This window comes from Lycorma delicatula, chromosome 8, assembly GCF_047948215.1.
Source record: "Lycorma delicatula isolate Av1 chromosome 8, ASM4794821v1, whole genome shotgun sequence".
NCBI lineage: Eukaryota > Metazoa > Arthropoda > Insecta > Hemiptera > Fulgoridae > Lycorma > Lycorma delicatula.
The window spans coordinates 9,035,532-9,048,634 of record NC_134462.1 but is presented as its reverse complement, the minus strand read 5'-3'; the positions used below and the strand labels follow the sequence as shown (position 1 = coordinate 9,048,634).

Sequence of the window (13,103 nt, the reverse complement as noted above, 5' to 3'; positions counted from 1 at the left end):
TAATTTCATATAATAATTAATAAAATAAAACAGAACATAATTAACCAAACTTACCATTTAATATATGTAATATATATTTAAAAAATAATAATTAAAATGATAAAAACAAACACCTATAATAATTACAATAAAAATTAATCACAGTGAGGGTGAATAAATAAATAAAATAATACTGGGAGTGTTAAGTATTGAGTATTATGATGTAATATAAAATACATTAGTGCGTAATAATTATAAATTTAATAATATATTATGGTTCATAAGCAGTCTAACACGTTTAACAAGAAATATTTTGGTTTATTGAGAAATAACTGATATATTTATTTAGATTTAATTATTCAATCATTTATTAATCTCTAATCAGAACTATGTCAGTGTTGTGAAAGCCTTAATTGAACAACTTAATTATCACCAACTATAAAACAGCTGATGCACCACAGAAAGTAAATGAGGACAATGAAAAATTGTGAGGCCTTGTAAAGAACTGGTCAAACTGAAGTTTTCTGAAACCATAATTCCAAATTTTTATGCCAATATTTCTGAGCAACTGAAGTGAAATATATTGCATCTTCTCAAACAAGAAATTTACTTAATAAATTTTCTTTAAGTCTCTCAATTATATATTTTTTGAAGCAGCTGGTGTTGAATGGAATGGATACCACCACGTTAGCTAACTGGTATAAGAAATTATTAGATCATCATGTATGCAAGTTAGAAAAATTAGGAATTGTTACCATAAAATATAAAAAAAATGTGTGACTGCTGAAGAGCTGATGCAACAGTGAAAAAGATTCATTGGGGGTGGAAGTTACAATAGCGTCCATACCTGATTACCTTTGATTTGTTCTTGCTAATGATTTATTACCTGTAAGCAATTACAAACATTCTTACAACTTAATAATTTTTCACTTTTGAAAAATTAGTAAAACAAATAAGAATTGATATTACAAATAAGTAGAAGTGTAAAAAACTGCAATACAAATATAATAATTTTAAAATGATGTAGAATCATTTACAAAATATTCTATAATTTTTTTATTAGTGCAAATTAAAATTTTTAGTTAAACGTGCTAGATTATATTTTATACATACCTATGATTTGAAATTGTGTAATAAAACTTTTTGTCTACAAAAATTTTGTTAAAAACAATTGCAAAAATAATGCACAAATATTTTTCACATAATTAAATTTGCCATCAAACTTAAAAGCTAAAAAATTTTCTTCTTTTTTTACAAAATTTATTTTTACTAAATAATAATAATTAAAAAAAATATATATTAATATATTTTGACGTAAAACTTGCTTATTTTTATTCAAATGGAATTATTCTAAATTAGTTACAGAAGCTATATTTATGGTAATTAAAGCTGAATATTTTATACAACAAAAAGGAATTTCAATAGGCAAGCATTAAATATTCATAAACTAAGCTAATAATATATTTATAAATATTTTCTTATAAATGAAACATACTGAACTTTAACTGATTCATTAATAATATGTAATTAAATATTATATTACATTTAATTGCTTAATGCAATCAGATTTTGAGTATTACAAGCTATTTATCTTTGGTCCCAATATTAAAACATTAACAATTTTAAGATTATTTCAAGTCTAGTTTTATTGTTAAAAAAGTTACCAGTTATCTCATGAACTCTACTGTTATGAGTAGCAAGGGGTAAAGCTAGATGAAAATGTAAAAAGGATTAAGTGCAACTTCATGTGTAAAGCAGTATAATTAATTGATTTTGGTCAGGAAACTGTATGCTAGAAAAAACTAGTAATTTTACTTTGTATTAATTTTATTAAACTATTTATTGATTTGTATTTTCTGATCTTTAATTTTGTTTAAATTAGTCTTGTTAGTCAAAAAATTGATGACTAAGTTCTGAACTTTTGTGAAGTAAACTCCCCTTTTACATATATGGCTGGTGGTAATAAAAAATTATAGGCAAAAGTAAATTAGATCAACCTTGCTTCAACAGGTTCATTAGATTGCTACTGATCATTTTTCAGCAGCCTGTTGTTTGTGTTCCTGTATTTGTGAGTAATAATAGCTGAGACAATAAAATACCAAGCCAGTTGTAAAGTCTGGTCTACAATTCTACTTAATTATCATACAGAAGGCCAGTATTTACAGAATTCACTGTGATTTATGTGAAACTGATGGGCCAACAGTAAATAGTGAAACTAAGGAAAGATGGTATCATGAATTTATTAAAGTTGAATATTCATAATGAAAAATACGATGAGGGTTAAGTGTTCATTTGGGTTCACAAATTTGGGTCTTGCAGTTTGAATTCTCAGAATTTCATAATGTAGATGATACAGAATTGTTGCTGCAAACTCTCTTAAATTATGCTCAAGTAGGTCCTGAAAAATTTGATTGATCTGTACAAAATTCTATAGATTGTATCTATATTTCTGGATTCAGATGACAGAGAAGAAGAGTAAGATATGAATTTTTTCTTATAACTGATGAAACATGGATTTCTTATGTCTATGTCAATTCAAAATGGTCATGAAGTGATAATGTCATGAAAGTTCACCAAAAGGAAAAAAAATCATACTCGCTCCCCCCCCTTTTAAGATCATCTCTTTGCACCAAAAACTAAAACAGAGTTCTTTTAACAAGTTCTATGAAGCCAAGAATTACAACTGTGGAAGAAATATTCTCTGAAACAGTTTTAAACTGCAGCATACCAATCAGAATTAGATGAGAGATGCTGATGTTTATAATTATGGTTAATTATTTTATGTTTCTATGTTGTTTATACCACTCAGAAGTTCAGCAATTATCATGGAAATTTTTGATCACTCAATTTATAGACCAGACCTCATGCCTAGTAACTTAAATTTTTTTTTGAGATTTATCTTGTGCATGTTTATTTAGATGCACCTGTTTATTAACAATTTGAAGTGTCCAGTTTAAAAATTATGATCAATTAATTGGCTCAAACTTCCATTATATAATTTTTATGCACAGAGTAAAAGAGATTATTCTGTGACAATAATTACATACTTTTGCTGCCTGTAATGCTCAAAAATAAATTAATATCAATAAATATATAAAGAACATATATTTTTACAACAATAAAATAATTTAAAGAGATTATGTATTTATCGATATCAATTTGTCAGTATTCACAAACAATCTACGTTTAATTCAAGTTCTACCTCATTGAGGTATCAAGCTGATAGTATATAAGAAAGTGATTCAACCAGTAATCAGCATGACTATATTATTTGATGAAGATCTGTTTGAATCAGAGCAATTCATTAAATTATTACTTATCTGAGCTTATTTAACAAATGTAACTCTGGTTAAATAAAAAAAAACTAAGCATTTAACCAATGAGTAATAGACTTTTCTTAAAAGTTAAAAAAATATTAAATACATACTTTAAAGAACAGATTTTTTTATCCTGACCAGCAGATAAATTTATTCATTCAATATAATTAAATTTAATTTTAAAACTTTTAACCATTAAAAACAATCCAAGTAAATTAATATAAAATTAAATATATGGATTCAATAAACAGCATTTATATTAGCTATAAATAAAATATATGAATGTTTAACATTAATAAAATTATGTATACTTAATTATTTTTTATAAATCAAATAGTTTATCAATAATATACCTGTATTTTCAATTGTTTATAAATGTACTCTAAACCTAAAAATGTATTATAATACGGTAACTCAATTGACACATAAAATCTCATAACGTGTGATTTTGTTCCAAAAAACCAATAATTCTCTGTTAAAAAAATAACAAAATTTTCTTTTTGGAAATTAATAAGATTAAGTACAATTGCTTAACTTATTACGGATGACTTTCTTTCTGCTAATAAAATTTTAAAACGTTACAAATCAGTTAGGGTAAAATTTTACATCAATATTATTAAAACGTAAAACTTAAAATATCTTAAAGAAAGATTATATTTCTTATTTTTAAACTGTTTTTACAACATGACTAATTCAAACTTAATATAATTATTGTAATTTTTGTCATGGTTTAGAGAAGTTTATCATGAGTTCATATTATTTATATCAATTCAGATACATAAGATGCTTTTTACTCTTGAGAACTGCTATGCCGTTTTCAAAAACTTGTCTCTTGTCAGGTTGCCTTCTATTAAGTTAGTTACGGCATCTCCTAACAGACAGACATAAACCCTTTTCTTAACTTAGTGATGTATAAAGTTTGTAACCAAATGGGAAGCTACACTTTGATTACACCAAACAATGAAACATTACATTGATTTAAGTAGTGGAATGTTTTTTCCTTTCCATATAATTTTAAAATATTGTTATTGCATATTTTAAAACATTGCAATTTTATTTTGAAAAACAGTATATTTTTTAACATTCAGGAATGTTAATCAGCAATTTAATCTATGCCCTAATATTTAAGCAAGATTAAAGGACGAGTTTTAAAAGACTAGAAGAGTCATACACATAAGCGATGGCAGGTTAACAATAAAATAATTCAAGCCCATTTACACAAGTAGAAATATGATTCAGAATTCATCTAAAGATTATTTTAATTATAAAAAGTTTACTAAATGAACAATTTTTACCCAAGTTACAATTAAAGCAAACTGGGAGGTCCAATTTATTGATGGGCACTTCAGATACTAGTTGGCTTTTCATGCAACACCTGTATATTTGATTGACAATTTCAACCATAAATTTTACCTTCTACATTGTAACAAAAGAGGAGATGGGATAAATAACTAGGTACCCTTGTAGAGTAGTAAAATGTAGCAGAGTTCTTTGAATTTTGCTACATTTTCAGTAAATTTCCAAAGAATTTGGAAATCACTACTCTGACCAGACGCAAGTCAACAAATTTTGATGAAACTTGGTGGCCTACGTAGCACTGGTGAAGCATACAAAGTACTTATATTTATATCATAGGTAATATTTAAATAAATATATTATATAGTTATATTTAAATAACTAGGAGTATATTTTTTATTAGGTTTTGATATCTTCACTGAGAAACTTAAACGATAATACAGCAAATATTTTTTATTCAGTGGATTGCCAAACAATTTGTAAACTGCAACTGGTCAGATTTTATAAGGGTGTATGGAGGGGGGGGCTGTATAAACTTTTCTGTATGTTTTGGAGTCTCCTGAACATGATTCTGCAATATATATATATGTATGCATGTATAAAAGATTTTTTTGTCCACTCTACTGGATTGAAATCTTTAATGGATTCGAAGAAACTTGGTAGGTGAAGTAAACCTATTGGGAAAAGAACCCTATTGATTTTCAAGCGAATTGGTTGAAAGGAAATGGAGTTAAAGAGGCAAAAAAACAGGGTTTTTGGGAGCATTTTCAAGATTAATTAAAATTGGAAATCAGAAATTAATTTTGGGCATTTTCCTGCCTTTTAGTCTAAATTTATATAAGAAGTTATTTTTGCTAATATCTCAGCATATACTGTGACTTACTGGAATCCACAGTTTTAAATTTATCATTATTGTAAACCCATATTGCAGTATTATACGAGTTCAGAACATAAAACTATTTTGAGCCCTAAATTTACACGTCTATTTTTATTTTTAGTAAACATTTAAACATAAAATAACATAAATACTAACAATAAATAATTTCTATTCATATTGTTTTTAAATTTGATAAATATTTATAATTATATGAAATTTAACAATAACTATAATCTAAAGGCTATGTTTTTTTTAAATTTGTTCATTAACGATTAACTGAAATTCTAACCTTATGGCAATCTTAATTTTTGTTAAAGCTTAATAATTAAAAAATATAATTAAGGTGTGTCCGAAGTAATGATTGATACAAACATATTATATGAAGAACATTTAATATTTAAGCAATTAATTTTGTAAAGATGAGTATACATTTTTAATTTTTAATTAAAATTATTTATATAATAAAATTCAATTTTATGATGTAATTGTAAATAATTTTTTTTTAAAATGAGGTCACATTACATACTATGTTGTTTGATGATGCATTTGCAACTGATTTTTTTGAGTTTATAGTTTTAAATATTATTTCACTAAATACAGGTCAAATTGAAATTATGCATTTATAAGTTCTGATTTTATGGTGTTTTAAAAAACATTATTTACATGTTCCAAAAACTTTAAGACTCAAAATGCTTTCTTCTTTTTTTTGAACAGTCTGCTTATTGAATATTGATGATCATCAAGGAAATCGTTTTTAATTGAAACAGTTCAGTGAAAATCTTCACACGCCACTTTCACAGTTTCTTCACATACAAAGTTTTTCTTCTATCTGAAGTTTTATACTCAGGATGAATATTTACTAGCGAAATTAGTTGTGGCAAATAGAAATTCTTATACGTCATAACATGGCTTAAATATTCCAATGTTTTTGTTGTAGTACAATTTATGAAGCAGCATTGCTGACCCTATGACCTAAACCAGAATTCTATGGAAAGTCAACAACTTAAAAGACTATATTTCCTGCATAAAATATTGATAAATCCTCAACTCCAATTTTCTGCTGAGTTAATAAGAAAAATAAAAAATAAAAATCAGACAATAAGGATATGCAAGTGATAAATAAACTGTCAAAGTTGGTCCTCTTTTTAAAAAAAGCTAAATATAGTCATAAAAAAAATTAAATGTCTCCCTACAAAGTTGTGAACCTGAACTAGGAACAGCAGGGTAGGTAGTAAACTTATCAAGCCAACCAAAAACTGTTAAAAGGGTTACTAGGCCATAAAAAAATTGGCCTCAAGACTGAAAAATATAGTACTGTGAGACAATTTAAGGGTAGAATTAGGTGGTTAATGGCTAACTGGAATCATTTATATATAATGGGTCTTTTTAAGATCAAAAATGTAAACAATTCAATGGAGGGGTAGGCAATACCTACACATGAAAGGCTTGAAAGATGAGATGATAGGGCTTGCCTCCTCATCTAATCTAACAAATTTTGGAAATAGGAGTTGAACATCATAAACTCACTAACACATTAATATCACCGATAGAAAATGCTGACAATATAATAATTTTAAGCAGCAAGTTAAACTGACAAAAGTGAGAATAACTGATGTCAAATCACAAAGACTGATCTCTCCAAATACATTACATATCATTATTATCTGGACACACCTTCTGTTCTTAATATTAATAATATTTTAATTATAAAAAGTTAATTAAAATAACTAAACAAAATTATGTATTAATAAAATTAATTTTAAATTTAAAAAATCACTAATTTTGTAATACTGACATCCGTCTGAAGTACAAGAATAAATTTTAAACTAATAAAAATGTATTTTATATAATACTATTTATAAACTTTTAATGTTTCTCATGTTCTTTTTAATTAATGAACTTTGTTCAAATAATTATTAGGTAGAAAGTAAGTACGGGTAGAGTGAATTAATGTATTAGGTTTGGCTGGAGGTGGAAAGAGGCTAACTCATTGTCTGACATTAAATTCACCAAACACATACATCATTAAATACATTTCAAAAAAACATGCACTTATGCACATAAGACCCCATGAAAATACAATATACATGTATTAACAGGATGACAAATATAAAGAAATAAGTATAAACCATATAATTTTACACACAGTTCATAAAAAAAAAAATACACCCAAAAAAACCATGACCAAAAAATTTGAAAAATATATAAATTTACATATACTGTAACAACTAGAAATTATCACATATTATAAACCCTCTGTTGATTTCAAACTAATTCAATATTCATAATCTCTATAAATTATTTTAACAAAGTTCATTAATATATAACTATGAGAATATTCCACATCAGACTAAAATAAATGTATATATATTAATAAATTAATAAATATTAATAAATTTTATAAAAACAATATTTAATTATTTAAACACATTTAAATATATAACAGAATAATCTATCTTAGATAGAGGAAGAAGTTATACTTTAAAAAAATTCTTCAACCAAAACATAAAAATGTAATATTATAAAGCATATAATAATCAATATCTAAAATAATTATCAATTTATTTACAATAAATCCTCCTTGTCTTAGTTTACATTTATAAAGATATTTTATATTATAAAATCTTAACAAGCTAAATTATAACTTTTCAAATTTAAAAAAATTATTTAAAAGTATGTGTAGAACATATAATTAAAAAATTAAATGAACTATAAATTCTTATGAATTATTATTATTATGAATTATAGTTCATTTAATTTTCATACGCTTCAACAAATTGAAAAAAAAAAACTTTATCATAACTCAAATGTTATATAACATTTGGCAGCTTTTTTAATTAAACAAAACAACCTGATTATAGTTCTAGCTCTCAACCTGTTTTGTTTTCAGTCAATCCAAGACAGTCTCTGGTATAACACACTATGATAAAAATGGACGACTAGAAATAATTTCAGTACTTCTGGAAAAAAAGGCTAGAATAGGTGTGTACACAGCTAAGGTGAACTACATTTTAAAAATTATTCCATCACTGTATTTGAAAAATCATTTCTAAACCTTGTAACAGCTGCAGCTTTTTTCATAAAATATTGAATACTTTTAACCTGTAACTGGTATGATGTGGTCGTGAGATTGATGTGTCAATTCCTTTCCCCCACTTCTGAGCATCTGATGTTCCTCACCATCTACCTTTCTATTAGTGAGTGAGTGAGTGTAGGAAGTTTGTTGTGTTGAAATCATTATTGTTACACTGGTTTTGTGTTGTAGTCTACCATGGTCTGAGAGATGTCATCAAACTAATAATGTTTTAATATTTTTCCATTAAAACACATATCAATTTTATGGACGTCATTGTACTAGTATGTTTTAGTATTTACGCTTTTTTTTTTTTTTATGAATAAGAACACTGTGAAAAACAGTTACTTTTTAAGTTTTACTTTTGTGATTAACTGTTTACTACTTTATATTTTCATTTCAAAAAAATTGAATTTCCTAGTTCTTTTACACACATATCCTGCATAGATTCAAGCTTGTTTTAGATGACGATATAGAAATAGATGACAGTGATATAGATTCTGACTATGAACAAAAAACTAACCATAGCTCCCGAGTAAAGTGATGATGACAATAATGTTTTACGGCAATCAAGAGATAAATTTTACTATGGTAAGAATGAATTCAAGTGGGTAAAGAACCACTGCCTCAAAATGTACGCACATGGTGTCACAATACTGTGGTTCAACTTTCAGCTATTAAAAATACAACCAAATCTCTCAGAGGCAACCCAGACCTAGAAAAAATTTGGAGTTTTTTTAGTTTCCGAAGAGATATTACTTGAAATCTAAAGTGAAAATTACTACTTCACAAAGAAAGTACAAGGATGTTTACAATGCTTCTCTTAAGTCATAATATTAATATGATTGAATCGAAAATTTTTCTCAGCCTTCTTTTGTTAACTTTCATATTCAAATTTAGTGATGAGAACGTACAGTTTATTTAGTACTGATGGCAGAGCAAGAGATATTTTTCGATGTAATATGTCGAAAAAAAGGTTTCCCTCTATTTTGTAAAGTTTACGTTTTGACAACCCTACAGACCGTGAGGAGAGAAAGAAAAATAATTCTGCAGTGGCTGTATCAAAAATAAATACCGTATTTAATAGAGTACCCCCTGCATTTTTTTTTCTTGGAATTGGAGAGAAAAAATAAGGGTGCGGGGATTACTTGAAACATAGCCTTTAGCCAGGATAATTTATGTAAAGTATACGTTTTCTTAGAAGTAACTAAATTCAATCACATAAATATAGTTACATTAGGCTTTTGTTTATCAATACCGGATGCCGCTTATACAGAATACATCCTTAATTATTAACATCCTGTTCATATTATTGATAGGAACGAAGTTACGGTATTTTTTAAAACTGATTCATTGTGTATAGGCTGCATCTGGTTCTAATGAAACTACAGTTACAGTATCAGTTACCTATCATCGTCTTGTCTATTCGCCATAGTCATTGTACTGTTTGTATATGTGGACGGTTATGTGCATTTTATCTGTTTAGTTTATCATGTAAAGTTTAATATGATGATTTATTTCAATTACGGCATTAAAATGAATACAAAAGGGCAGCGTCTATGATCTTTTACAGCAAATGAAAAAATGCACGTTATAGAAGAGGCTGAAAATATTGGAAATCAGGCGGCAGGAAGAAAATTTGACGTAGATGAAAGCTGCATTTGAGACTGGCGTAAGAAGAAACAACTTCTGGTGAAAGGCAGTGGTAATAAACAGGCTTTACGTGGCTTAAAACCAAAATACACAGACATAGAAAATAATTGTATGACTGTTATGGAAAAAAGGAAATGCAGTCATGCTGTCATGACAGAAATGTGCCAATCATATGCTCGTAAAATTGCTAAATCACTGAATAAAATTGATTTTAAAGCAAGCCGTGGATGGATAACATGATATTTTGCACTAAATGATTTGTCAATAAGACGAAAGATGACCATTTCTCAACGACTTCCAGACACTTATGAACAAAAAATATTACATTTTCACAAATACATAATAAATCTTAGAAAAGATAAAGGCTATTTGCCTTTTCAAATAGGAAACGCTGATCAAACCCCTGTATATTTTGAAATGCTATTTGACAAAACCGTAAACAAAAAAGGTGAAAAAAGTGTTACGCTTTGCACTAGTGGTAATGAAAACCAAAGGTGTTATGCTTTGCATTACTTCTGATGGATCAAAATTTCCTCTGTACTTGTTTTTAAAAGAAAAAATCTTCCTACCGTACAGGTAAATATAGTTATTATTAGAGCACAGAAATCAGGTTGGATGGACGAAACCTTAATTTTAGATTGGATCAAGTGTGTATGGCAAAAGCGATCAGGAGATTTACTTAATAAAAAAAAATATGCTAGTAATGGATAGTTATCGGGGACATACGACTGATAAGTGAAAGACATTTTAAAAAAGGGTATGACAGACCAAGTAATAATTCCAGGCGAATTGACATCTCTATTGCAACCACTAGATGTCTGCATTAATAAACTGTTCAAATCTGCATTAAAACAACTGTACAGTAAATGGACAGCTGATGAAAATTTCTTTATCATGCCTACAGGAAGAATCAAACTCCCAGATTTTAACCAGATTTGTGTTTGTATAAAAGACGCTTGGGAAGGTATTTTCACGGAATTAGTAAGGAAAAGTTTAAAAAAATGCAGAATATCTAATGAACTTGATGGTAGTGAAGACGATCACCTTTGGCAGAGCGATGTGGAGACAACCAGTAACACTTCTACAGACATTGACATTCATTAATTAAAAATAAAATCCCACATTAAACTTGTATTGGAATGACCCTTTTCAACATTATACTTTCTTTTCGTTTTACTAGCCTACTGATTCTGAACTAAATTAGTACTTATGGTAATTAATTATTAATGTAATATTAATATTGTAATTTAAATGAACAAATTAAATGTTTTACTTTATAAATATTTATGTATTTTTTTATCATATCTGTTTCGCTTTAAAATACTGGTATATACTTGATTTTTTTTTAATATTTTCGGTTCAGAAAATCGATTTGAGGGGGCTTATTCGGTGGCGAGGGATACTCGAATAAATACAGTATAATATATATATTTATATTGAAAACTCTATATTATATTATACATTCAACTGAAAACTCACGAAAATGTCTTTCTCCAGGGCCATCACTTACTGTTGATGATGCTTGTGGCATTTAGGGGTTGGTGTGCTTTCCGTGTTTACATGCCAAAAAACCTAATAGGATGGTATCAAGGTGATGCGCATGGCAGATGCTAGGTCAAGCTACCTACTAAATGCATATATCTGTACTGGCAAAGGGTCTGACAGAATAACACTTTCTGAAGTTTGGAATACCAACACAATCACTCAATAAACTGGTGAAACCAGTTACACACCTTTGCAGAAACGTAACAGCTGACAATTGGTTCAGTTCTATAGAACTTGTCAAGGAATTACAGAAAGGAATCACATACGTAGGAACACCGAAAAAAAACAAAAATCCTTCCTGAGTTCCTACCAAACAGAAGATGTGGGTTACTTGTATGTGTGGATTCACTAATAATACTGTAGTATTAATGTCCTACGTTCCTAAAAAAACAAGATCTGTATTAGCCATATCTTCCATGTATCATTCACCTGTCAATGATCCAAAGATAGATAAACCAGAAATAATCAGTTATTATAACAAGAGTAAAGGCGGAGTAGACACAATCGACCAAAAATGTGCAAATTATACTGCTGCTAGGAGAACACGAAGGTGGCCGATGGCTATATTCTTTGCCATTATTAGTATTAGTCTAGCTAATTATTTTGTACTTTATGCAAAGTATAAAGGGACAAAACAGATTACTTGAATGGATTTCATAAAGAAAAATTGGATAGTTGCTCACTAGGCCACATATAGAACGCAGACTTTCTAACAGTTTTTATGCCAAAAAAACTGAGGTTAACTATAAGAAGAGTTATGAAGCTCAAAGAAGATGAAATATATAATTCAGCTGAAGATGATTGTGATGTTTTATAGCAAAGAAAAACGTGTGCGCTGTGTCCTGCTAGAGTTAGAAGAAAAACAAAATATCTATGCATAAAATGTTGATGACTTTCATGCTAGGTATGTGCTAAAAAGGTTTGCAAAGACTGTGTCAAAAAAATGTGGAAAGATTAAACATAAAAATAACTAAAAATTTGGGTTTTTAATAATATTTACTTATCCATTTTTATAAATTTTTGTATTCAGATTTTAGTTTTATTTACATTGATATTTTTTATTGAAATTTTTTGTTTTGAACAACAAAATTCCAGTGTATTTAATAAATAAACAATCTAACAATAATTAAAAAAATAAATAAACAATTAAAAATAAATAGTGTTGAAATGTAGGATAAAAAAGAATAAGAGTACAAACATTGTTACGCTGTCACTCCAATTGAAATGGGCTTTTTAGACTCCATTGTTCCACTTGTTAGTATATTTTAATAGAGAGTTATTTATGGGTCTGTTGGACCACATAGTACCAGTTATGCTCTTAGAATTGATTGTACCAGTTAAAACTATTCCAAATGAAAAAAAT

At 27.6% G+C, this 13,103-nt stretch overlaps 1 protein-coding gene across 2 annotated transcripts in view; it reads right to left on the bottom strand.

Moving 5' to 3' along the window:
* LOC142328946 (alpha-tubulin N-acetyltransferase-like) overlaps positions 1 to 13,103 on the bottom strand; it is a 51,134-nt gene that overhangs the window by 4,810 nt on the left and 33,221 nt on the right. The window contains exon 7 of one of the 2 annotated variants that reach the window (XM_075373136.1): positions 254 to 4,167. The exons of the other annotated variant lie outside the window; for it this stretch is intronic. Coding sequence (XP_075229251.1) covers positions 4,152 to 4,167 — 16 coding nt within the window. The 3' untranslated portion in view covers positions 254 to 4,151. Of the gene's footprint in view, positions 1 to 253; positions 4,168 to 13,103 lie in introns of those variants that run through there. 2 annotated transcript variants of the gene reach the window in all.